Here is a 23,944-nt window from a genome sequence, read left to right on the forward strand (position 1 = left end):
GAGAAAATGCCTCCTTAAGATCTGGCTGTAGGGGCTGGAGAGAAAGCTCAGTGGTTAAGAGTACTACTGTCTGCTCTTCCAGAGGTCTTGAGTTCAATTCCCAGCAACAACATGGTGACTTGAAACCATCTATACTGGGATCTGATGCCCTCTTCCAGCATGCAGGTGTACATGCAGACAGATCACTCCTATGCATAAAATAAATAAATAAATCTTAAAAAAAAAAGAAAAAGAAAAAATCTGGCTATGAGCAAGCCTGTAGGACATTTTTTAAATGTTTAAATGTTTAAATTTTAAAATTTTTTAAATTGATGGGGTAGGGCCCAGTTGATTATGGGTGGTGCTGGTGATCCTGGGTTTTATAAGAAATCAGGCTGAGCAAGCCATATGCAACAAGCCTGTGAGGAATCTTAGGACATGGCTGCTCTGGCAAGAAATCACATCCAAAGACCTACTAGATCTGTGTGATTGGGTTGGAATACAAACACTCTTTAATCCAGGAGACAGAAGCAAACAGATCTGAGTTCAAGGCCAGCCTGGTATAGAGCAAGTTTCAGGTAAAGAAAAGCTTAGGTTTAGGCATGATAATACACACCTTTAATCTCAAACAATAAAGGTAAAGTTAGTTTATAGAAGGAAGCATCCAAGTTTGAAAATGATGTTTAATTGAGTGGCAGAAAAAGTAATGAATCAGAAAAGTAATGACAGAACAGGATACACCCAACTCTAATGAGAAGAGAGAGGAAAGGGAAGCAACAGAGAGAATGAGAGGGAGGGGACAGTTTTACAGAGAGAGATTGAATAAGAGCAAGCTAGACACAGGTGAAGATAGAATGAACAGAGAATGAGAAGGAGCCAGAAGCTTATAAAAGATTGCTAGAGTTAGCTTGAGGCCAAGCAGAGCAATTCAGAGGATGGGAGAAAAGCCAGATTGAATAACCAGATTGAATAAGTCAGCTGGGAGAGGAGGTTGAGAACAGCCAAGTTAAACCAGCCAGCTATGAGCTCAGTAAGAAGAAAGGGTGAGCTTATTATGCAGTAATTCTTAGAGGCTGAAAACATTCTAGGCCTAGGCTAGATGATATGGAGGCTAGAAGCTTCTGGGACTAGACCTGGGTTAGTAGACAAGGGCAGTAAGCCTCCAAGAATAGACAAATAAAAGTTCCTTTTACACAAGCCAGTTAATAGCACCTCTCCATGGCCTCTGCATAAGCTCCTGTCTCTAGGTTACTGTCCTGTTTGAGTTCATGTCCTAACTTCCTGTGATGATGAACAGCAGTATGGAAGTGTAAGCTAAATTAACCCTTTCCCTCTCAACTTGTTTTTTGGTCACGGTGTTTCAGCAAAGCAATCAAAATCCTAACTAAGACAGTGGGGAATAAAAATAAAAGATAAAAATGTTCAGAGATGGAGGCCTTGATTTGTATCCTTGACCAATAGCCAAAGATGTCCTTTGTTTTGTCTTGGCTGAAGGCCCTTGTTCCTGGTTTAGTTCCTAAGTAATTTTAGGGTTTTACTTTTTGAAGTCTGGAAACAGGGATTAACAATGTTGGGGGCCATTGAGAAAGGGTCTCATCTCCTGTAAACCCCAATAACAGCAGAAAGGAAAATGTCAGCTTTGCCACTCACTCCTTAGGATTTAAATTACCATGTTAAAAAAGTGATGCTATCTAGGCTTTGTTGAGGCCCATTAAGGCAAAGCTACTTTCTTCTGCTTAAAAGGATCAGCTCCTCTGGGGTGCATGGGGCGGGCTTGGGGTAACCTGAATCTGTGCCCCTGGCCTTAGTCACTCATATTTGAAAGTCCCTGGAGAGCTGTGACTACAACACATGGTCGACCGACTAGAACTTCAATGACTGTGGAGAGGTTGGAGTTAATACAAGGCTGACTAAGAAGAGAAAAACCACACCGTTTATTACCTTTACATGCATGTGAGAATGTTCACAAGAAAGCGAAGCATGAAGAAATGCCTCAAGGAATGATGGCTTTAGACTTTTTACACAAAATACGGTAGCCTATAAAGCCTGATGGGAGTCTCTGGACTATGGGCAGTAAATTCTGGAGCTGTCAATAGAAGATATCGAGGAGCCCATAAAAGCAGGTGGAAAAGAAGGTAGTATTAAGCTCAGGACAGCCCAGGTGCCGGTGTCTTGTGACAAGGCCATCTGGTCTTGTGTGGGGAAAACATTCTTCTCCATGGAAACTTCATGGCTTGCTGCACGTAGGAAAAGACTGGCCGAATGGCCCCTTCTAAAGGTGTCAGGGAGGGCCAAGCTTTTGGACCTTGTGCCATGATGTTATTATCTGCAGTTTGCCATGGAGAACCAAACAGTGGATTAGAAAGAAAAAAAAAAAGTCCCTCCCAAGGAAATCTCATGTTTTAAGTAAGTTTATGGTTCTGTGTCAGGCTGCAATCAGAGTGGTCCTGAGGTGGTATGCTTGGGTAGACACCTGTGAGTAGTTTCTCCACGGATTCCAAATGATCAGTATGCTGTGGCGGTGCACTTTGAGATGGCCCTTGCTTTTGTAGGATGTAGAGGCCAACAATTTAGCTGGGGCCTCTTTTTGAAAGAGCTGGGTGGCTTCTGAGGAAAGCTTATTCCTGGTCATCTGGGCAGCGAGCAGAGAGGTGGGACTTGCCAGGCTGGCTGTCACGATGGAAAGTCATGGTAGAGAGAGAGATGGACACAGAGAACCTTCCAGATTGCTTGAAGGACCCCCCTGGGTGCCAGCAGAGGGCTCTACGAAGGGCAGCAAGATCACTTAAAAGGGAAACAGAGCTGCCTGGGCAGCTTTGTTAAGGAGGCGCAGTGGCAAAGGTAGCAACAGGGATGAAGCCTGGGCAGTAATCCAGGGAAAGGCAGGCACCTTCCCAGGCAACACACATCATGCTTTCCAGCACCAGGGAACTGGATGATGAGTTCCAGTTCGCAAACTGGAATCACATGGCAACATCAGGGGATGTGCGGAAGAGGATGCAGGCCCGGAAGCAAGGACCCTGCCCCAACAGGTTTCTGTTGGAAAAGAGGGTGTTAACTTTTTAGCTCTAGCTCACAAGGGTTTCTGGACAGGCAGGCAAGGCTGGCCTATTGTGTCAATTGGGAAATGTAAGTAACAGACTTACAGTGGCTTTAACAAACAGGAATTTATTTTTATTTACAAGGATTTCGGAGACAGAGATCTGTTGGCACTTGCTTGGTCAAATGATCACAGAATTTATGGATCTTTTGACCTTTTCCTCAGGTGAAACTTGGAGTCTGACGGTCCAGGCATCACATCCTCAATCAAGCAGGAAGAAGGGAGAGGCCGTGGGAGGCTCTTAGAAAAGGCATGAGCTTTTCCAGTAACTCCTGTAGACTTCCATTTCAATTTCATTGGCCATAACTGGTTACATGGTCACCCAAACCTGTAGAGGAGGCTGGGGGAGTGAGAATCTATGTCTATAGTTTCTAGAGGAAGGAGGTGAGAGGGATGGAATTGGAATGAACAGATTCACAGAGCCCAACGTATCTGCCACGGTTCCCCCGGATGACCTGCCTTGAGATCCCCTGTGCTTTTGGGGTGTCATCTCAACGACTTGCCATTTCCTCTGGCAACTGCTAAGACCCTTGGGTGGTCCTGCTCTATCCTAGATGCCCTGTCCTGCCCCTCTTCACATGTCAGAGCAGAACATGTACCTGTAGGGTCACAGCCCCCAACCCTGTCTTTATTTCGGAAACACATCTTCGGCATAACACCTCACCAGCAGATACCTAAGACCACGGCACTGAATTTAAACCACCAGTTCTCAACCTGTGGGTCATGACTCTTTCACAGTGGTCGCATATCAGATGTCCTGCATAACATATATTTACATTACAGATTCATAATGGTAGTGAAATTACAGTTATGAAGAAGCAATGAAAATAGTTCATGGTTGGGGGTCACCACAACATGAGCTATATTAAAGGGTCGCAGCATTGGGAAGGTTGAGAACCAGTGATTTAGACCTTTCAAGCTGGAAAACCCACCCTCCCACACTAGCGCACATGCACACACACACTGAGAGAATGTCTATTTACACCTCTCTGCTGGCACCACCCATAAGAAAGAGACAGAATCTCCATTCACTGGCAGGCCCTGCTGCCACTGCCACCATCATTTCCTAGAGCCACAGCAAGTGGCACCCCAGCAGGGAAATCTGGGATTGGGGAGTGAAAATCTGTGCTTCTCTAGCAGTGCTGTTCCCAGCAGGGAGTGTTAGACACGCAGCTTCCAGGCTCTGTTCACAGGACTCTCTGATTTGTACGTACAGTAAATTTGGCAATGTGCTTATCTAAATTGGAATACAGAGCACTGAGGTGAGGTGTGGTTGGCGATCTAGGGAGGACAGTACAAAGGAGAAAGAAACCTCAAAGTATGAGGCAAGCTGGCAAGGCCTGAAGCTGCCTTGTTTGGGACCCTTCCCACCTGGCCACAGCCAGCTGTGGCCTCCCATGCCCTTCCTTGCTACAGATAGTTGGTGCCTTCGTTGCTCTGTGATTTCCCGAACAGCCATCCTTGGCCTCAGGTAAAGCCAGAGCTGAGCTGTTCCTAGCACTAGGAGCTGGGCTACTCTAAGAAGCAGGGCCTTGTTGGGAAGCTGAGGCAGAATGGAGGGACACCTGGTCCTCCTCATCACTCCGGCTAGGGAAACCTTGTCAGTGAGTCAGATGGGGGGGGTGGGGGTGGGGCAGGCGCCTTGGGAGGTCTTTCCTGGCAGTGGTTGGAAGGCTAAGAGCTCAGAAGAAAAAGTCCATAGACTTGCCTGTGGGGTGCGGGGGTCCTCAGCTTCCCAGGGATACCCAGCCTGTCAGGTCTGCCTTGTTGGCATTACTGTGGGCAAGGGCCCTCAGGTTCATTGGGGCTGGAGGAGGTCTGGGCCAGAGTGAGTGTCAGGAGCAGGGGGTGGGATGGCGTAAGAGACTCTACAGTGCTCTCTCTTCACTAGTCAGCGTGGTAATTCTGCGAAGGTTCTCTCGAACTTTGATGAACTCAGGGGCGTGGTCCTGTTCTCTCTGAGGTGGGTTTTCCAGCTGGAGGAGAGAAACACATGGGGTGAATTTGGCAGGGCTGGTTTTGGGGTGGGGTGGGGGACTTGCTATTCTCAAAATCTATGGTATTGGACCAAGGATCCTGTCAATGGGAAAGCAGAAGCACCCTGGGTTGGGTTTCAAAAATTACCCCGAAGTGGGGGTGTATATCAGGAGAGTAGACTCTCAAAAGAGAGTCATCAAGATTAACATGGAAAAAAAATCTACCCTCACCTCAGGCTACATTATCAAAACAGTATGCATGAGGAAATTCCACCGTCTCCAAATACGGCTGAGGGAGTGCTGTGCAAATGACCGGTCAAGGGTATGGCCACTTACAGCCTGGGGTTTTGAGCCTTGGACCTGTTCTAGCTTTCTAGGTCACGTCCAGTCCCGAGAATGCCTTCCTCTTCCTTAAAGAACCTCCTCTCTGCCACTATCCATGTCCCCGGCCAGTCCTCTCAGGAAGCAAGAGCTGGAAATCTAAGTGGGTACCCTCTGTACCCACACGGGGGCAGTAAGAGACGAGTTCTCCTTGGGAAGCCTGGTTCAAATCATTTCTTCCTCTGGCCCCAGGCCCCCCACGTCTGAAATGGAAATGCCACCTGCTTTGAGGGCAGTGATGACCTGCAAGATATGGATCAGGAAGCGAAGCCCCTGCACTAGAGTCACACAGCAGGCCAGAGGTGGATTCCTGGCCGCCATGCTGGCCTCCCCTTGGGGCTTCGGGGGAGGCTGGGGCTGGGGCTGGGAACCTCCGACCCACCTGGTTCAGTCTCTGCTGCCGCCTCAGCAGCTCCTGCTTGAAGGGGCACTGGAGCCGCTTGGCCTCCAGCTCCTCCTCCTTCTTTTTAATCAGCTGGTTCCGGCGCCGGTGCTCCAGGACCCGCTGAAGCTCAGGCTTGCTGTCCACGCCCAGGCCCCTGTGGGAGAGGGGAGATGTCAGGAGGCTCCCACCTTCCCAGCGTGGGCCTGCAGTTTGCTTCCACACCGATCCCACCGTTATCTCCGGCAGTGCTTGGGCAACACCGGAAGGGGGTGCTCTCACTGTCGCTCGCTATGGAGAAGGGCAAAGAGCCGCCGCCTCCCAGACAGCAAGGCGGACTGCAGTTAAACAGGTGAGTGAGAATTTCAGCCCAGGCGGCATGTGGCTGCTTGGTGTTTTACTAGAGCTTCTGAAGACAGAAACGCTGGACTGGTCTCTCTTAAAACCCTACGGGAATTAATTTTCTTGCAAGGACATTTGTTTATCCCCATTTCCCAAGCCGATTTCTTTTTTAAGTCTAGGAGACAAGAAACACGACTGTTTTTTCATGTTTTTCTTGATTATCAGTCACATGCAACGGCCTTTAAAATGTTTCCAGCATTCGTGTTTCTCCTTTTGCAAGTTAATTCTGCTTATTTTGTTTACCATATACTTGTAGACTAAAATACATGAATATGCTAATGTTTTATACTGTGTATGTATGTAATTATCAATGTGATTTATTTATATCGCAAACATTTCAGTTTTCTGGAAGCTGTTTTTCACTGTGATGGTGTTTTTGATATGAAAATTAACGAATTTACAAAACAACTGAGAATATGATAATACTATAATATTAAGTGAACATAAACCCACAAACAGCCCAGTGTGTAAGGGTTATCTGCTCCAGGTAGTCTTAGAATGAAATTCACAACCAGTGCCAATACAACAACGAGCCGGCAGAGGGCGCCACGAAGGTACCACCAACTTTGGTCTGGGCAGGGTGGTCAGGGTCCTCATACTGGATCCTTGTCCTCCGTTGCCTACACTTGACATCCTGTGATTGCTGATGGAAGCCGTGCCATCCCCCAGCTTTCCCCTTGACTCTTCTGTTTTACTGCCAGTTTCTGCCCTAATAAAGGGACGAACAACCTGGTATCGTCTCTGTAACATCTGTCCATTCTCCAGTTCTCTGCCGACACAATCCATCTCCCACCAGGGCTGACTCCCATCCCTGCGTTAGGCCTTCCAGGTATCATCTCTTCCATGAAGTCATTTAGACAGCCCCCCCCAGCTTAGTACCTCTTCTGGGGTCCCACACTCATTTAAAGCCCCCATCAAGGCACGCGCTGGCATTCTTTCACTCTGCTTGGGAAGGGCAGGAACGGGGCATCCCTTTTTGTGTCCTAGGTGTGGGCAAGGTGCCCAGCACACAACAGGTGCTTAGTAAATGTATGTGGCATCTAAGTGTGCAGAAAGTGGCTGGGGGAGAGAATGGGGCTTTCAGGTTCAACAAAGCTTCTTCTGGGGAGCCTGTGGGGGCTCCAGGCAATGGCCAGCCCAGCCCCCCCACCAAGGAGCATTTCTCCAAGTTCAGCGGGGGTGCAGGATATTGCTGGGCCAGGCAGCTGGGTGCCGTCCTACCTTCTGTGGTTCATGAGCAGCTCCCGGTGCAGCTCCTGGTGGCTTCGGGAGGCCTTCACGGGGTTCAGCAGCTTCTTGGGTTTGATGAGCTCTGGATTCCACTCTCTGTACTCTGGCCGGGCCATGAGTCCTGCAATGTCCGCCCGCTCCCTCTGGATCTCCGAGTACATTGAGGCTGTAGTGATGGGCAGTGAAGTTACTTCAAGGATGTCCGAAGTCCTACCCACCCCTTGGGGCACAGCTTAACGGGGTGGGGGGGGAATCTCACACAGACCTTGGCTTCTGAGCAACTTGGGTAAGCTACCTCACCACCTGAGTCATTCCACCCAGGTCAAAAGCTTGTTGTGAGGATTGGAGATGACGTTCATCAAGGCTGTGGGGTGCAGAAGTAAAATGACACCGAGGTCCAAACTCTCGCACACAGTCAGAGGACTGGGGAGATGGTTCATTAGGAAAAGTGTTCGAAGTGTAAGTGCGAGGAGCTGAGTTAGCATCCCAGCACCCAGGGAAAAGACTCTAGGTGAGGTAGAGACAGGTGGGTCCCTGGCGCTCACTGGCCTGCCTATTTATCCTAACCAGTGAAGTCCATGTGCCCAGTGAGAGATCCTGCCTCAGGGTGCAGGGTAGACAGTGCTTGGGGAATGGCATCCAAGGATGACCTTTGGCCTCCACACGTGTGCACACGTGGGGACCTGCACACACACCAAAGTGTATATATATGGGTTGTCACTGGCTGTGCTAGATAGTTTTATGTCAACCTGACACAAGCTAGAGTCACCTGAGAGGGAGGAACCTTAACTGAGAAAATGCCCTCATAAGATTGCATTGTAGGCAAGCCTGTAGGGCATGGGGCTGGTGGCCCTGGTGCTATAACAAAGCAGGCTGAGCAAGCCCTGAGGAGCAAGTCAGTAAACGGCACCCCTCCTTGGTGTCTGCATCAGCTCCTGTCTCCAGGTTCCAGCCCTGTTTGAGTTCCTGTCCTGATTTCCTTAGATGGTGAGAAAGGGTGATGTGAAAGTGTCAGGTAAATAAACCTTTTCCTTCCCAAGCTGATATCGGTCAGAGTGTTTCATTACATAAATAGCAATTCTGACTGAGACAAGAAACTGACAGGAGAAAAAAAAAATTCCCTACGCAAAAAGGATTATGTTTGAGTTTCCACTTTTCAACAAACTTGTACCAGAAAAGGGAAAGGTGTAAAGTGTGTGTGTGTGTTTGTAGATCTGTAGCTGCTAAAGACAATTTAGATTATTGCTGTAACAAAAAGAAAACATCACCCATCATTGTCCCTTAGCCATAGTCCCCAAGTCTCTGGTAGAGATGTGATTTTCCTACTCTCCACACCAGAAAGTAGAATGTGATATTCAGGGGCTGCTGTTGTCTTGTCTGTCATGCTCATGCGTGACTGCTCTTGGTCTCACGTCTACCATAGTAGCTGGAAATTTGTCAGGGTACTTCAGATTCAGGCAGAAAATCTCCTCTGCCACAGACAGCTCCTGATTCTTAAAATGCTTTAGAGGAAGGGGAGAGGGCAGGTGAGGAGAGGAGAGGAGAAGGAGAGTAGATGTGAGGAGTTTTTTAGAAGTCACAAGGAGACAACACTACCTGCCTGTTAGCGGTAATTACAGTGAAAATTAAGAGCAAGTTCTCCCTCCCTCCTCAGTTCAGCTTTCAGAAAAACATTCTTACCCCTTTTCTGAGACAGGTCTTTCTGGGAAGCCTTGGCTGACCGTGTAGCTTCCTGCCTTTACCTCCCCCCCACCTCTGAGGGACTAGCAGCACCAGCTAGCAGGTATCAGCTCACCTGGCCGGTGGGGTTGAGCCCTTTCTGTGTGGTGGGCATAGGCAGTGTCAAGTCTAATATACAGTGGGTCCTCAATAATGTTTGTTAGTAATTTCTGTTAGGGAATTTGTGATAAAACTTTTAAGGTTTTGGTCTTGGAGAACCAGAGCCCTAAGTTGCTTTCCATGTGTCAGTGGAGGTAGCACGTCCCCGCCTCACACACTGAAGTTCCACATATTCTCTCCCTGTCTGTCTGTCTGACTAGGTTGGCCTTGAACTACTTCTCTGTGTAGCCTTGGTTATCCTGGACTTGACTTACAGACCAGGCTGGCCTTGAACTAACAGAGATCTGCCTGTCTCTGCCTCCCTAAGTGTTGGGACTACAGGTGTGTGCCACCCCTCCCACGTGGCCTTGAACTTCTTATGTAATTGAAGATAACCTTGAATCTGTAGTTCTTTTGCCTCCAGCTCCAACCCCAGAAATGGAAAAGTAAGTGTAAGGAGTGTTGAAACATATCTGTTTTTTCAATTGAAAATACTCTCCATACAATATATTTTGATCACAGTTTCCCTTCCCCATCTCCTCCCCACATCCCCATCTATTAAGCTCATTATTTGTCTCTCTAAAACAAAAAAGGGCAAATTAAAAACAAACAAAACCCCAACCAAATCAGAATAACAACAAAGAAAAAGCACAAGGAACACACACACTCACAGACATGTATACACACATATTCGCAGACATACACACACACACACACACTCACTCACTCACAGACATGTATATACACATATACTCACAGACATGCACACACACACACTCACAGACATAGACTCACACAAAACAAACCTATAAGAACACAAAATCAGAAAACACAATATATAAGTAAAAGACCAGTAAGATTTAAAAAAAATGTGCAAACAAAGCAATTAATGTGAAACAAAAAGTCTGCATAAATACTAATTTTAGTATGTTCAGTTTTCTGTTGGCCTTCGACTGCTGGGCATGGGGCCTCCTTTAAGTGTGGTTCATATCATATACCCAGTGAGACTCCGCTGGGGAATACGAGTTTTTCCTTTGCAAGCAGTTGTCAGTTGGAGATGGCACTTTGCAAGATACAAGCTGGGGGCTTGTATCTACTTCTTCTCTCAGCACTGGGAACCCTGTCTAGCTTGGTCCTGCACATGCCCCGTGTATTCTGGCATCTGCTTTCCATTGAATTAGCATTCTCAGGAACATTTCTGAAATGAGAATTTTAATAATTTCCTTTTTCTCTATCTTTCTCATAAGATGGTTTGTTTTCAGAATATATCCTAAGTTTTGGTTCTTATGAAAATGATCACGATGTGCCCAGCTATTTAGTTGCTTTTGAGATAAGGACTTATGTAGTCCAGGCTGGCCTTAAAATTGTTCTGTAACCAAGAATGACCTTGAACTTGTTATCCACCAGTGGAGGCCTGCGCCACTGTGCCTGGTTTTAATCAGTGCTTGGACTCAAACCCAGAGCTTTGTGCATCCCAGACAAGCACTCTACTGACTGAGCCACATCCCCAGACCTCTAGCAAATGGGAACTTTAGAAAATTACCATCTCCCTCTGTGCCCACCAAGGGGTATCACTTTTTAGTGGATGGGGTTACATCTTCTGGTAGCCAATGTATCCGAATGTCTTGATTCAAATTGGATCTATAAGATCCCTGTTTGGTATCTACTCTATAACTGAGTTCTCTAACCTTCATGCCCTCAGCATCCATCCTGTCTAGGCTGCCATCACACCACACTTCCATATCTCCCTTGACAGCCTGGCTATTTGCTCTGCCTCCCACTCTTTCTGTGCCCCAAGCCTCCCAGCACAGAGTGTTTCCCATCAGCCACACTTTCTTTAGAAGAACTAGCAGTATGTTGCTGACATGGTAAGACGGTGAATAAAAATGAGTTACATAACCTTTGGAAAGTGATGTAAAGATAATATTTAGAATATAGTATGATAATTACTTAATAATCATATTAAAAAAAGACATACCTATATACCTGGCAAAACAACAGGAGAGAGATTCTGTATGGCCAGAATAAACACACAGAATTAAGAGCCGCTGCACAACAGGAGTGCCCACTGAGAAAGTGTATAATAATATACATCACACATTTTGCAGATGCTTGCATTCCCTCCTTTGCAAAGTATTGTGGTAGCACTAGGTACATAGAGGGAGACTGAGCAAGTCGGGGGCCCTGCTCTGAAGATTACAAACGGGCTCAGACAGAACTGTCTAAAGGACCATACTCGGCCAGGTGCTGGGGCGGGCCTCTCTGGGGAGTGGGGTTGCTATCTGAGCACTGAGAGTGAAGGGGTGGCTGCTTTAGGCCTGGGAACAGCTGTCTGGCTCCTGCACCTTGAACAAGCTGGGTCTGTTCTGGGAACACAAAGGAACAGTGTGCCCAGAGCGGCAGGATCTGGTGGTAGGGTTGACGGTTGGCTTCAGGTCCGGGAAAGGGCGAGGCAGATTGGATTTCTAAAAGGTCAAGCTGACTGCCATGTAGGGGAAATGGTCAGCAGTCTTTAGGAATTTTTATTTCCTTCCCTTCCAGTGTACTGCTTCTGTTTGCCTGTTAGTCACCCATTACATTCCTCAGATTGGCTGAACACCTTCAGCCCCAGGCCACCCCCTCAGGTTTCCAGGGGCACTCTGGGAAGACAAGTCTAGTTTAGTGTTCTGTTGTCACTGTCTTGAAATATCTCGTACACATTGGGGAGGAGCTCTTCCTTTTGTCCTGGGCATTTCACGTGGCATCACCTTGCATACCAGATCCATCAGTGGCCAGTGGAAGCTGCTACCTTTGGCTTTTTGAGTGCTGAACTCTAGTAGGTATGTGTGTGTGTGTGTGTGTGTGTGTGTGTGTGTGTGTGTATGTGTATGCCCGCAGAATGCAGAGAAAAAGGCCCATGGGAGTCCTTAGGGTTTAAGAACTGCAAAGTGAGACTTGTAGCTTTTGAATATGATAGATGGGGCTTCTGTGTGGAAGAACCATGTGTAGATCTCATCATAAAAGACACTTCAACAGAGGATTTGGAGCTGTGTGGTCACAACCTGCCTCACGGCAGGCAGAAGCCCTGGTTGGCGATAGGAGCCCTCTACGCTTGGCACCTGACAAGGCACTGCATACCTTCAAAGCAGAAGAAAAATCTGGATTATCCTAGAGGTCAGGTGGGGCTCCTGAGGTAGAAATCTGGGGTCACTCCCAAAGCTGCTGGGGTTCTGAGCAATCTAACACCACTCGAGATGTGGCCATGAGGATGAGGCAACAAAGTGGACACCGGAAAAGCCAGCTCTGAAAGGAAACAAGCTGGCAGGCGAAAGGAAGGGCTGATGAAAGAGGCGTTACGTGGCTTATCTTCCTAAAGGAGACACAGAAGTATCTGGCCCCTTATCACTGAAGATTCCTGCACAGGAAGCTGGTGATGCTTGCAGGCTCTTGGTAAATGGCTGCCTCTGTGTTGAAGGTTTTGTGCTCGTTCTTAGATCTGCCACAGATAGCAACATAGCTTAGGAGTTACTCTCTCAGGCCTCAACTCCCATAGAATAAACCACGAATAGTAGCCTAGGATTACCTCAATAGCTACTATTGAGTGTGGCTACCTCAATAGCTGCTATTGCTGTTAAACACACCCTGATCCTAGCCTTTTTTTTTTTTTTTCTCTCAAAAGGCGACATTAGTTAAGTCACTAGATTTTAACCTTGGCTGCAGGTTGGGGTCCTCAGGGGACATGGAGTGCCACCTCAAGAATTCCAATTCAATCGGCTTAAGGGTGCAGCTTTGTCTTTGAGAGGTTTGAAAACTCCTAGGTGATTCAATAGTCAGCTGTCTTTGTAAACCAGGAAGAAGGAAGAAAGAAATGAGGGAGGAAAGCATTCAGACCTCCTGGCTCTGGCTGAGTGACTCTATCTGGCTTGTGGTTGGCCAGTCACTGCAAGCAGGTCTGGATGAGGGCTCACTTCTTAGGGTTTGAACCCAGGGATCTTCCTCTGGAGAGTCATGGTGTTTGAAGACTGAGGAGCTCCTGCTGGCCATGGAGCTCCAAGGCCAGAAGGTATCAGCTGAATGAGTGGCCTGCCTATCTCTATGAGGGTGTGAAGGTGGGTTGGCCAGGTTGGGGGTGGGAGAATAAGAGTATAGAAGAGAACCTGGGGTGTCTCCTTCTCCCCAGGTTCTGCTGGTGACCCAAAAGGTCCCATAGCTCATTCATAGAGACTGAGCCTAGTTCTGTGTGAACACAGCCTGGATGGAACAGTAGCTTTGACACCAATCCCTGGTGTCTTCTATATTAAAGAAGACAGGGCAGTAGAGAGAGAGACAGAGGAGACCGATGTTCTTGCTGTAGGGTCAGGTTCTTACTAAGAAGAGCTATGAAACTCAGGCCACTGCCCAAGAAACCCCCATTCCCTTTTTAGGCTAGGTTTTATCTATTCCAGATTGGCTTCAAAGTTGTTATAGGGCCAAGAATGACCTTGAACTCTTGGATGTCCAGCTTCCATCTACCCAGTGCTAAAGTTATAGGCATAGCCACCATGCCCCATTCATGAGGTGTTGGTGATCAGTCTTAGGGCTTTCTGCAAGCTAGATAGTCTCTAGACTAACTGAGCTACAACCTTAGCTTTGCCTATGGTCTTCATGTCCCTTCTGACCCAATTCCCTCTATCTTCAATGTTCTTGTTGTTTTTCTGAAGCATCTGTTACAGCAAATGATACTGTCCAGTCAAGTATTCAATGGTTAAAGCAAAGGAGACAAACAACACACACTCTCAGCCTGTGTGACCTTAGGCAAATAGTTGACTCTCTCTGAGCCTCTGACCAGTAGAGATCATGTCAACCTCTACCCTAAGGTCATTGGAGTGTGAAGTGTCTGCAATGTTCTCTGCACAGTACCTGGCTGAGTAAGGCCCACCCAAGGCAAACTGTAAGCCCCCTGTCCTGCACATTTTGGGGGTAAGCCTGAGACTTGGTCTGAATCTCATGATTATCTTGAAGGCAATTAATTTTATGGTTGAGGAAATCGTGGCCCAGTAAGCCAAGATGCATGTTGAGTAGTTAGGAAAGCCAGAATCTTTGGACTCCAAACCTAGTGCTTTTCCTACCACAACCTTGTCTCCCAGAAACTGTTGAGTCAAAAGAACAGATTTACAGCTCTTCTCTCTGTGTGTATACTCAAGAAAGCCTATGGAAGAGGCAGCTGATCCGCTTTGATAGCTGAGAAGATGAAGGCCAGAGAACCAGCCTGTGAGAAATGCAAATACTGTTCCGCTTCTTGAAGCTAGCTTCCCTGTCAGGCCTGTAGCCAGATTTCATCCCCCTGTTCCTCCAAATCTTTCTGGTTCAGCATCAACAGGCCCAGAAGGGAGGCTTTGAGAAGTGCTGGCAAGGGAAGAAAAACCATTCAGAAAAGTGAAAAGCTGGCTACCACATGCCCTGCTTGCCCTTTCCTCCCTGCAGATGGCATGAGTTTGTGGCTCACTGGTCAGTAACCTAAGAACGTATTTGGCAACACCTCCAGGTCTCCTTGCAGCCTCAGGCCAACCTTTCTTTAAGCTGCCTGTCCATTTGGGCAAGGGGACTCTAGATGCTCCAAACTGGCTTCCTCAACTCTTTGTCTTGGTCCCCTGGAACTTTATAGGCAGCGAGAAGGGTTGGGTTTGAAGGTTGAGACATACAGGTCCCTAGCAAGGTTGGAGATCGTGCCACACTGTTGAGCAGGAACCAGCATGAGCAGACCTCCCCTACTGCTGCCTGTGTGATCCGATGCCAGCTGTTCCACCTGGCAGCTGGCTCAAGGAAAATCACAGCAGGGGTTACCACACTTAAGAGCTAAGAAAGCCATCAGGATCCAAGCTGTCCAGAAGCCTATGTGCAGGAACTATCTCAGATTTAGATACCATCCCGTTTATAGCAGCTTCATAGTGACAGGCATCCCCTAGTGCCTGATTCCTCTAGTCCCAGGCTGGCCTTGTACCACATGATACTGAAGTGAAGTCCATAAGCAAGGTGGGAATCACCTACAGCCTGCGCTTACAATACAGGCTGAGTACTGTGCTCTGCATCTAGGCCTTGGACCCAAGAACTCTCAATAAACTGAAAAGGTGGGCAATCCCTTCTTAGGATTCTGAGCCACCAAGCCTCAGGAGGTAACCTGATTTTTCCAGATCACGTAGCCAGTATATAAAGGAGCAAAATCTGAGCTGAGCTCTGGTGCCCAAATCCAACTGTGTTCTCACTGCTCTGTTTTCTTCTCATTGCTTATAGAGCCTGGACTAGCTGTTGATTTTGTCTTATCTGTTTATTATTAAGGGAACCTTCCTCACTGACCCTACACACATCTACTGAGTAATAATGAGTCTAAAAGAGGCTGTAGCAGACATTAAACTCCTTTCAATATCCTAAAGCAAAAGATCAGCTAAAAGACACTATAGCAGACATTAAACGCCTTTCAATATTTAGAAGCAAAAGATCAGCCAGGCTGCAGAGCTGTAACGGAGAGTCCACTTAATCCTTTATCTTCCACCCCAACTTCATCTCACCCCAGTGACATAGAGTCCAGGTACCTAAATTTGAAGGGTTCAGTGGCTGGGACAGCTCCTCTGGTGCTCCCAGTCTGTTCTCCTTCCCTCCACTGTTGCACAGAAAGCACTCAGCCTGGCAGCTCGTGAAAAAGAATTAGACCAGAGTCTTACTTCTCTATAGGTCCTGGGCTGTGAGCTCTTCCTCTGCAATGTCTGGGCTGTGGGCTCCTCTGCAAGTCTCAGACTTAGGGAGTGCTAAGCATGTCCCAGATGGCTGAGGCAGCCACCCCCAAAGGGCGGGCCTTAAACCCCCAAGATGGGAGGCAGTTTTGCATTCCTGTTTATTCTGATATCAATAAAAAGGAACTGTTGCTATAGAAACCGTTATTCCACTTGGTAAGTGGCCATGTCCACGACTCAGAACACCATGTCCAAGCCACCCCAATTCAGAGGCACAAATAAATACCTGTTTTGTCAGATTGATGAGGAATAAGAAGCCTGCCAAGCTTTGTTCTGAACAAGGCGGCTCCTGGCCCCTGTGGAGGAATTTCCCTTGTTTGTCTGGGAGGGGATTCCAGCACTTCCCTAGAGGAGGGGGGAAGCATGCTTCCCTGCTATAGCAAGAAATTCTTTAGACCTTGGTTCTTGGGGTGCTAGCCAGGAGAGAACTACACCTGGAGTCAAGTCCTGCTGGTTCTCCAGGCACAGGGGTGTATAACATCGTGCATGAAGCTGTCATTCACAAGTGTCTTGGGCTACCTGCTAGTGGTTTGAAAAGAAATACATGCATTCAGGGCAATGGTGGCACACACCTTTAATCCCAGCACTGGAGGGCAGAGGCTGGCGGATCTCTGAGAGTTTGAGGCCAGCCTGGTCTACAAAGTGAGTCCAGGACAGTCAGGGCTACACAGAGCAACTCTGTCTTGAAAAAACAAGCAAATAAGCAAACAAACTGCACTCAATTAACTTCATACCCGGAGGTTCACAGAAAAACCAGCAGGATGTAGCCCAGGAAAGGGGCAGTGGATGAATCTGTCTCCAGCGCTGCTTTGATCCCAGCTCTCTCTGTACTCTGGCTTTTCTGTCTGTCAGATGAGGGTAACTGCGTGGCTGTGTGATAAACTCAATGAGATGGTGGTCTGGCACACCCTGCAGAGAGAACTGTCATGTGCTAAAGGCAGGGCCCCAATACGCTTGCTTGTGCCTGGCTACCATGAGATTGTGTGCAAATAAAAGCCAAGGCTGTGGGCAGAACCCCAAAGACGATCTAGGGGCTTGTGGATCACAGGCCTTCTCCCCACCTCTGGACTAGCTTCCACTTGAGCATTGGGGGTGTTTTGGCTTTTGTCACTATCCTCCATTCCCCAATGAAGAAACCATTACCTGCCAATGAAATGGGGTCTGTAACCAGTTTAGTTTCTTGTGGAACTTTGATTGGCCAGGAGTGATAAGGACCAGGACTCACATCACAGGTGAACACACACATTGCACATGCAGCTTTGGGTTCTTTGTGGTCATAGGATCTGCTCATTTAGTTAACATCTAATGAGTATATATCGTACTCCTGGCGTGATTTAAGTGGGCATATGATGGGAAAGAGACAGATGGTACCTCCGTCCTCAGGGAATCCACATTCAGTGTGTGTGTGTGTGCGTGTATGTGTGCATAACAGGAGACACATAAAAAAATGTCAACCAGTGATGCATGGCTGTGTAGAAGGTAAGGCTGAATGAGTGAGGGCAATAACCAGAAGCTTGGGAAGGGTGGGCATGGCTTAGGCTGACTCACAGGGAGTTGGTCATTGTTTATGTGGGATGTAGTTCCAGGGTGAGGATGGCTAGCATCAAGGCTCTAGAGTGGGAACGAGTTGGGAATGGTAGAAAAAGGCTGGTAGAGCTGCAGCGAGGGAGAACAATGTGGTAGGATACTCCATGTGGATCACTCTGAAGCCACGGAAACTTAGAGTCACACATTCTTATGCCTGAGAGAGTGTTCTAGAAACAATGTGTAGTCCTATATGTTTATTGCTCTCTAGTTCTGCCTTCCTGGGAATTCCTGGAATGGTAGCCTCCTCCAACTTCCCACTCTGGCTTTTCCATCTATTCAACTCTCCTAGCTGAATAGGATGACAAAAATTTTGTCAAGGGCTGGGGGCGTATCTCTGCTGTAGAATGCTTGCCTAGCATGCAGCAAGCCTTGGAGTCTCCAGCTCTGCATAAAACTGGGCGTGGTGGTTCACACTTGTAATCCCAGAAGATCAGCTGTTCAAGACCATGCTCAGCTCCAGAGCCAGCTCAAGGCCAGCCTGGGCCACAAAAGATCTCATTTAATAAAGCAAAAACAGACTTGTGACACCACTGTTGCTACCTTCTTGCTTCCTTCTTCATCTTATTTTGCAGAGAAGGAATTGGGCAAGTCTTAGATGTTTAGGTGGCTCATCAGAATGAACCTTGGTGCCTTCTGACATCTGAGGATCTAAAGGCCCCAGGGAGGGACGCTGACAGTTTCTGCTTATGTCTGGAAAAGACAGATGCCCATGACCCAGTTCATTCTAGAGGAAGTGTTCCTGGGAGTCCCCATACCAGCTGTGCCACTATTACTTCTGTTCACCCCCTTTTCTAGGAAGTCCTGGGAGCAGGTCCAGGATGTCAGATGGCCAAGGACATTTGGGCAAGAAACCTCAAGGCTGGGTGTCATTTTATATCTGCAGCATAACTCTCTGTGCTGACCCAACTAAGGCTTTTGTCACATCCCAAGTTGGTTGCAGACCCAACACGGTCCCCCACTAGGCTGGCAGTTCGACAGCAAGGGGCCTTACCTTCTTTTTTGTCCGGACTTCTAACTCAGTACCGGGATGCTTGTTATGGATCAGACATGAGGTGTTCCCTACAGAGGCTCAGTGCTGAAGGCTTGGTCTCCGGATGTGCTAACGAGAAGTAAGTAGTCATGAGGGCCTTATCTTCAATTGACTAATGGGCTCACAGTTGAATGGGCTATCAGAAGGTGGGGCCTAGTTAGAGGAAGGCAGTAGCTCTCTGGGAGAGGGATGTCTTTGGATACATTTTATCCCTGTCCCCCACTCCTGAACACCATGGAGTAAGCAGTGCTCTTCCGCCATGTTTCTGTCTTGTCATGGTCTTAGAGGCAATGGAAGCAACTGACTGTAGACCAGAATCACCCAGACCATGAACTAACTAGGCTAAATTTTTCCTCCTCAATTGTCTTGGGTATTTTGTCATTGTGTTTAAAACAGTGCTCAAAAAATCTATAGCTGACCTGAAGACAGCCAAAGCATTGACACCAAGGATGTGCTATTGTTCTTCCTGTCCTGTGTGTGTGTGTGTGTGTGTGTGTGTGTGTGTGTGTGTGTGTGCAGTCATGCACTCATGACACTGCACAGGAGATAGGCAATCAGAGAGACCACTGTTCAAACCACAACTGTGGATGAGAGATTGTAGTACCTTTTGCTGGTTACAGTCAGCCAGCTTGTCAACCTGTAAAGGATGTTGCCTCCATTCCTCCATTGTCAGGAAAAATCACACCTGTATAATCCCCTTCTTTTTTTTTTTTTTTTTTTTTAGTGCATACATAGAGAACCCATTTCTATGTAAACAAATCTGTCAGCAGGTGTCAGTTATACGGGGAATAAAAGCTCAACTGACATTGCTAAAGGGAGCCTAGACAGGGTGCGTGTTTGTGTTTCCGAGGCTCAAAAGCAGGACTGCATGTATGCTAGCTAAGTGAGCTACCACCGAGGCCCTCCCCCCACCCAGGAATCGGATTTAGTATACTTTTTGTATTAACATTTGAGAACTACTGTGTGATACAATAAAATGATAAGCCCTTGTTCCTTTGTTATATTCTGTGATGTTTGTGGCTGAATAATGAACAAACACATCCATACATCGCTTTTGTTGCCATAGAAGAGCAGGAAGAATGCAATTGTGTGGGGAAGGCCACCTATTCCAAGCACCTCTCTTAAGAGTCGGTTTGAAAGCCTGTGTGGGTCACTTACGTTTGTTTGGAATATGGAGACCAGAGGCAGTTGAGCAAATGAACCTGGCAGAAGAGTGTTCCAGAAATCTTTAGGGTCTAAGGTGGAGCCTGTGTCTCTCTGCCATCTGCTTTCCCTCTCTGAAAGCTTTTCAAGTCAGTGGGCAGAACTCTCACTCATTCCCACAGTGGGCTGAAGGGACTGAAGGAGACTGCCAGGCTTCCCTGCCACACTACCCTTGTGTCCTGGAAGTATGAGAGGGAAGGGAAGACCAGGAAATCAGCTAGTTGAGCGCTGGGGCATTTCCTGCTGTAGTGCAGGAAAAACCTCCATAAACAGCTCTCCTTTCATTTCAGCTTAGTTTTCTTCAGCCCAGTAGCATCAAAAGCAGTTCAGATGGGTCCACAAACATCAGAGAAGTTTCCATAGAAACTTGAAACTTCTTCCTTGACCCTGTGTTTTGGAGTCTCAATCTCCAAAGAAGTCCACAAAACAGTCCTAGGATCAAACTGGCCGCCTCTCTGGCCACTCCAGACATATCCTGCTGAAAGGACCTTGGGGCAGGGGAAGAAGCTTGCTGGCCAGTAGAGATTGCCATGGCGCCTACAGAGAGATTGTAAACTTGGAGTTGCCTTTCCAAGTTTGATCTGGGAAACATTTATCCCGAGGAAGAGATTTCAAGCGTGAACACAGGAAGTGGGGCAGGACAGCAAGAACCAAGAGTCCTTTTTTCAGAAAGCTGGCTCTGAACCCACTGCTACTGGCATAGTGAATTTGGTCTCTAAGAGTGATCTGACCCTTACTTCAGTTTTCTTGCAGTGAGATAAACCAGGACATAGTCTCATGTTCCCTCTCTCCCCTCTTTCCTTTCTCTCCCCACCCCAATGCCCTGCTTGTGTGTCAGATGGTCAGATCAGAGTAAGACATACAATTTCAGAATGCCCATGGTTGCTGGGAGGGGGAGGTGCACAGCGCACTCCTAGGAAAATTTGAATTTCAGATAAGCAGTGGAGCTTTTTAGTACAAGCACATCAATTTTATGTAAGGAACAACTTGCAATAAAATCTTCTTTGCCGTTTACATGAGGTTCAAATTGCACCAGGGTCCAAGTTTTTTTGTGTAGTGTTCCTTGGTAGCAGTAGTGGAACAGAAGTTTTTTTTTTTTTTTTTTTTTTTTTTTTGCCCCCTGGTGGCTAGCAAGGAATACAAACACGTGGGGAAATACCCTGTTATCCAGGCTGCAGAGAGAAGTCTTCCTCCCTAGGATGGAAGTAACACATGCCAGGCAGACCTTTGCGGAGGGACTAGCTTTCCAGGTATGACAGCATGAGATATATATTTAGCCTAGTTAGTTCATGGTCTGGGTGATTCCAGGGCTATGAGTATCTGATGTTAACCCAGACACCAACTCTGGATCCACCACTGTATAGCTAGGTGGTGCCTTTGTCATCCTTAAAATGGTGCAGTTGTTCTGATGACCAGAGGGCATGGAAACCTCTGCCCTAGCGTTGGGCCACCTGCCAACTCTAGTAGCAGCTATTCTCTTAACACCTCTTGCCATTGCATTAAAGTTTTCACTCAAGTGAGAAGCCTGGAAATTCATTATGAAACAAATGAGCGGGTAAACTATGCATGGGAAAAACTATAGGGCGGCACCCTCAAGTATAACTAGTGGCTGTTTGAGCTACTAGGATTATGGGATAAGTTCTGTCCTTTGATTATCAAGTTCTCCAAATATCTACGGATGCATGCGTTACTATTGTTGTTATTATGGTGGGAGACAGCACCTTGCTATGTCAAATGGGCTGGTCTGGAAGTTACTAAGTAGCTCAGACTGGCCTTGAGCTTGCAATGCAATGATCTTCCTGAGTGCCACTATACTCCTCCGTGGTTTTTCTAGTAGTGTCCTCTTACTTGGGTCTGGTTCAAGGCTCCTATCCAAGGGCATGGTTTCTCTCTCCCCCTGCATGCTAGACTCTCCTGGGGACATTGAAAGGGCATCTCGCATCTCTTCTTCTGCTTTTCCTTGTGTTAGACAATGGGGGGAGTGATTCCTGAGTTCATGGCCATAGATACGAATCTCAGCATCACCCCAACTGTCTGTGTTGTCTTAGACAAATCATGCTACCGCCAGAGTTCCGGTTTCCTCATTTTCCGACAGGAATGGGCATTACTTACAGCTCCAGGAAGAGGTCATGCCTGCTTTATCTGTCAACCCATCCTGTCTCCCATAAGACAGAGTGCTTAGTAGAGACCAACAATGATTAGATGAATGAACTCGTGAGTGTATAGAGTTGGCCAGGTGACAGGTGCAGCACCTTATGAAGACAATAACAGTAAAATATGGCCAGAATTGTTCTCAGAAGATGGGCTGACTTTGGAGAGGTAGTCCTGAGTCTGCGTTTTCTGCCTCTGAGATGGGTGGAAGGATTTCTTAACAGACTATGGGTTGTTGTTGAAGCTCTCTGGGGCTGTCTGCTTACTCACTAAAAGGAGAGGTTATTTAGCAGGACCAGGCAGAATTGTGAAGGTGAAACTAGACAACTTTTGATGTTTCTAGTGAGTGCTCTAGCAGTAAGCACCAGTCCTCAGGGAGGCCTTTGTCTACTTCCTGGTTTTGGGAATGGGAACAAGCCTGTGACCCTTGCAGCTCTGACTTGTCCACTGAGGAAATGCGTTGAAAGCTGAGAAAGGCAGTTGACAGCAGCAGCTCCAGCTAGAGAAAGCACAAGGCCTTCGGATTAGAAACCTTGCCGCCAGCTTTATGAGAACTGATCCGTCAACACCGAGATTTGAAATCTGATTCCTTGATTGGGGGTTGCTGGCTCTCTGCTGCTAGCTGTCAGACCTTCCCCCCAGGAAGGCGCTCTTGGCTGGGAAACCTTCACCAGTTACTGTTAGAGGGCTTAAGGGAGCCTGTGTTCAATGCTCAAAATTGTTAACTAATTGGCAGGCACTATCTCCAGTGGCTGGGGAGGGCCCCAAAATACCGATTCTCAGAGCTCTAGGAGCCCTGGAATCGCTTGAATCACTTTCCTAGGAGGACAGAGATCCTGGTGGATTGCAATTTTCACCTTCCCCAATTTTCACTCTTCCTACCCCTGAAGAGTTCAGTTTCAGAAGTTCAGTTCCCAAGCCCTCATGGAGAGCATTTTCTCTCTCTTTTTTTTTTCTATATCCCGATGTTTTTTCAAATTATTTTTATGCTGACCATATATTTATTTTATTATTTGAATAAACGGCTTCCAAAGTATCTCTAGTAGAAAATACAGTGCTTATCCGCACATAAGCAAACAAAAAATTAAAGATGAACACCTGTCATCCAACCACAGCCTCAGAAAAAAAACGCCACATGTCTGTCTCCTTCCTAAGGAGACCCGATTTTTGCACGTTCACTTTAAGCAAATGCTTTCTGAGCTGCTTGGAGCACGCTGTCCCCTCATCATGGGCAACCACCTGTGGGGCAATCAGGGTACCCTCATCGGTAGTGGGCAAGGCTCCTGCCCCCCCCCCTTTCTGCCTGGCTTCCCGCTTTGCTGTCAGACCTACTTCCAACCGGTGCTGGGGAGACTGCCTGACACCAGGAGCGACAGGGACCTCGTGGGACCTCTGCAGGCCGGCCCTGAGTTTGCATTTATGCAAGCTCATGTGTTTCCAAACTCAGGAAGAGGGCGATGGATGGAAGAGGAGAGAGAAGAAAGGGCAGGACAGAGCAAGGAGTAATGAAGAAACGTCGAAGCTTTGAGATAATGGGAAGGAAGAAACCTGGGCGCCAAGGAAGGAAGGAAGAACCATCCTGCCAGGCGTGTCTCCAGTGGTGGCATGGTCCCCACTTACCTGACCTGAGCAGCACTGCCCGGTACAGCCCGGTGGCCTCGGCGGGCGCCTTGGCCCACTCGCCCAGCTTCTGCGCCATCCCTGCACTGAGGATGCCTACGGCGGAATCTGGACTGAGGGCCGGAGCAGCATCTCCAGTGATAGTGACGCGCCCCGCTGCCCCACCCGCTGGGGATCTGGTTACCGGCGACTTCTCAGACACTGTAGTGGTGTAGGAGGGCCCGGGGCACAGGCAGCCTCTGTGCCTGGGCAGTGAACAGGGCACGGCAGGCACCCGGACGCTCTTGCAGCACCACACCGAGCGCTGCCAGCCTGGCCTCCGGCCCACCTCGCCCATTT

General features: G+C 47.7%; 1 protein-coding gene across 3 annotated transcripts; it reads right to left on the reverse strand.

Moving 5' to 3' along the window:
- Positions 1-3,127: 3,127 nt before the first annotated feature.
- On the reverse strand, positions 3,128-23,827 carry Fam107a (family with sequence similarity 107 member A). Of its 3 annotated transcripts, none has more exons than XM_055599188.1 (4): positions 23,606-23,827; positions 7,442-7,616; positions 5,819-5,975; positions 3,128-5,055 (listed from the first exon to the last, which is right to left on the reverse strand). In XM_055599188.1, the coding sequence occupies exons 1-4, from the start codon at positions 23,682-23,684 to the stop codon at positions 4,948-4,950; spliced, it is 519 nt and encodes a 172-aa protein (XP_055455163.1). In that variant the 5' UTR covers positions 23,685-23,827; the 3' UTR covers positions 3,128-4,947. The 3 variants fall into 3 exon arrangements, with proteins under 3 accessions (XP_055455163.1, XP_055455164.1, XP_055455165.1); XM_055599189.1 differs by lacking the exon at positions 23,606-23,827 and adding an exon at positions 15,946-16,081; XM_055599190.1 differs by lacking the exon at positions 23,606-23,827 and adding an exon at positions 15,817-15,939.
- Between the last annotated feature and the right edge of the window lie 117 nt (positions 23,828-23,944).

The sequence above is a fragment of the Psammomys obesus genome, unplaced genomic scaffold (assembly GCF_907164565.1).
Source record: "Psammomys obesus unplaced genomic scaffold, mPsaObe1.curated_primary_1811, whole genome shotgun sequence".
NCBI lineage: Eukaryota > Metazoa > Chordata > Mammalia > Rodentia > Muridae > Psammomys > Psammomys obesus.

Bases quoted from the DNA above. Each gene is read 5' to 3' on its own strand.
- Fam107a (XM_055599188.1), bottom strand. From the start codon at position 23,684: ATGGCGCAGAAGCTGGGCGAGTGGGCCAAGGCGCCCGCCGAGGCCACC. The intron at 5,976-7,441 runs GTAGGACGGCAC...CCTCTCCCACAG, and splicing joins CTGCTCATGAACCACAGAAG to GGGCCTGGGCGTGGACAGCA. The intron at 5,056-5,818 runs GTGGGTCGGAGG...TCTCTCCTCCAG, and splicing joins GGCAGCAGAGACTGAACCAG to CTGGAAAACCCACCTCAGAG.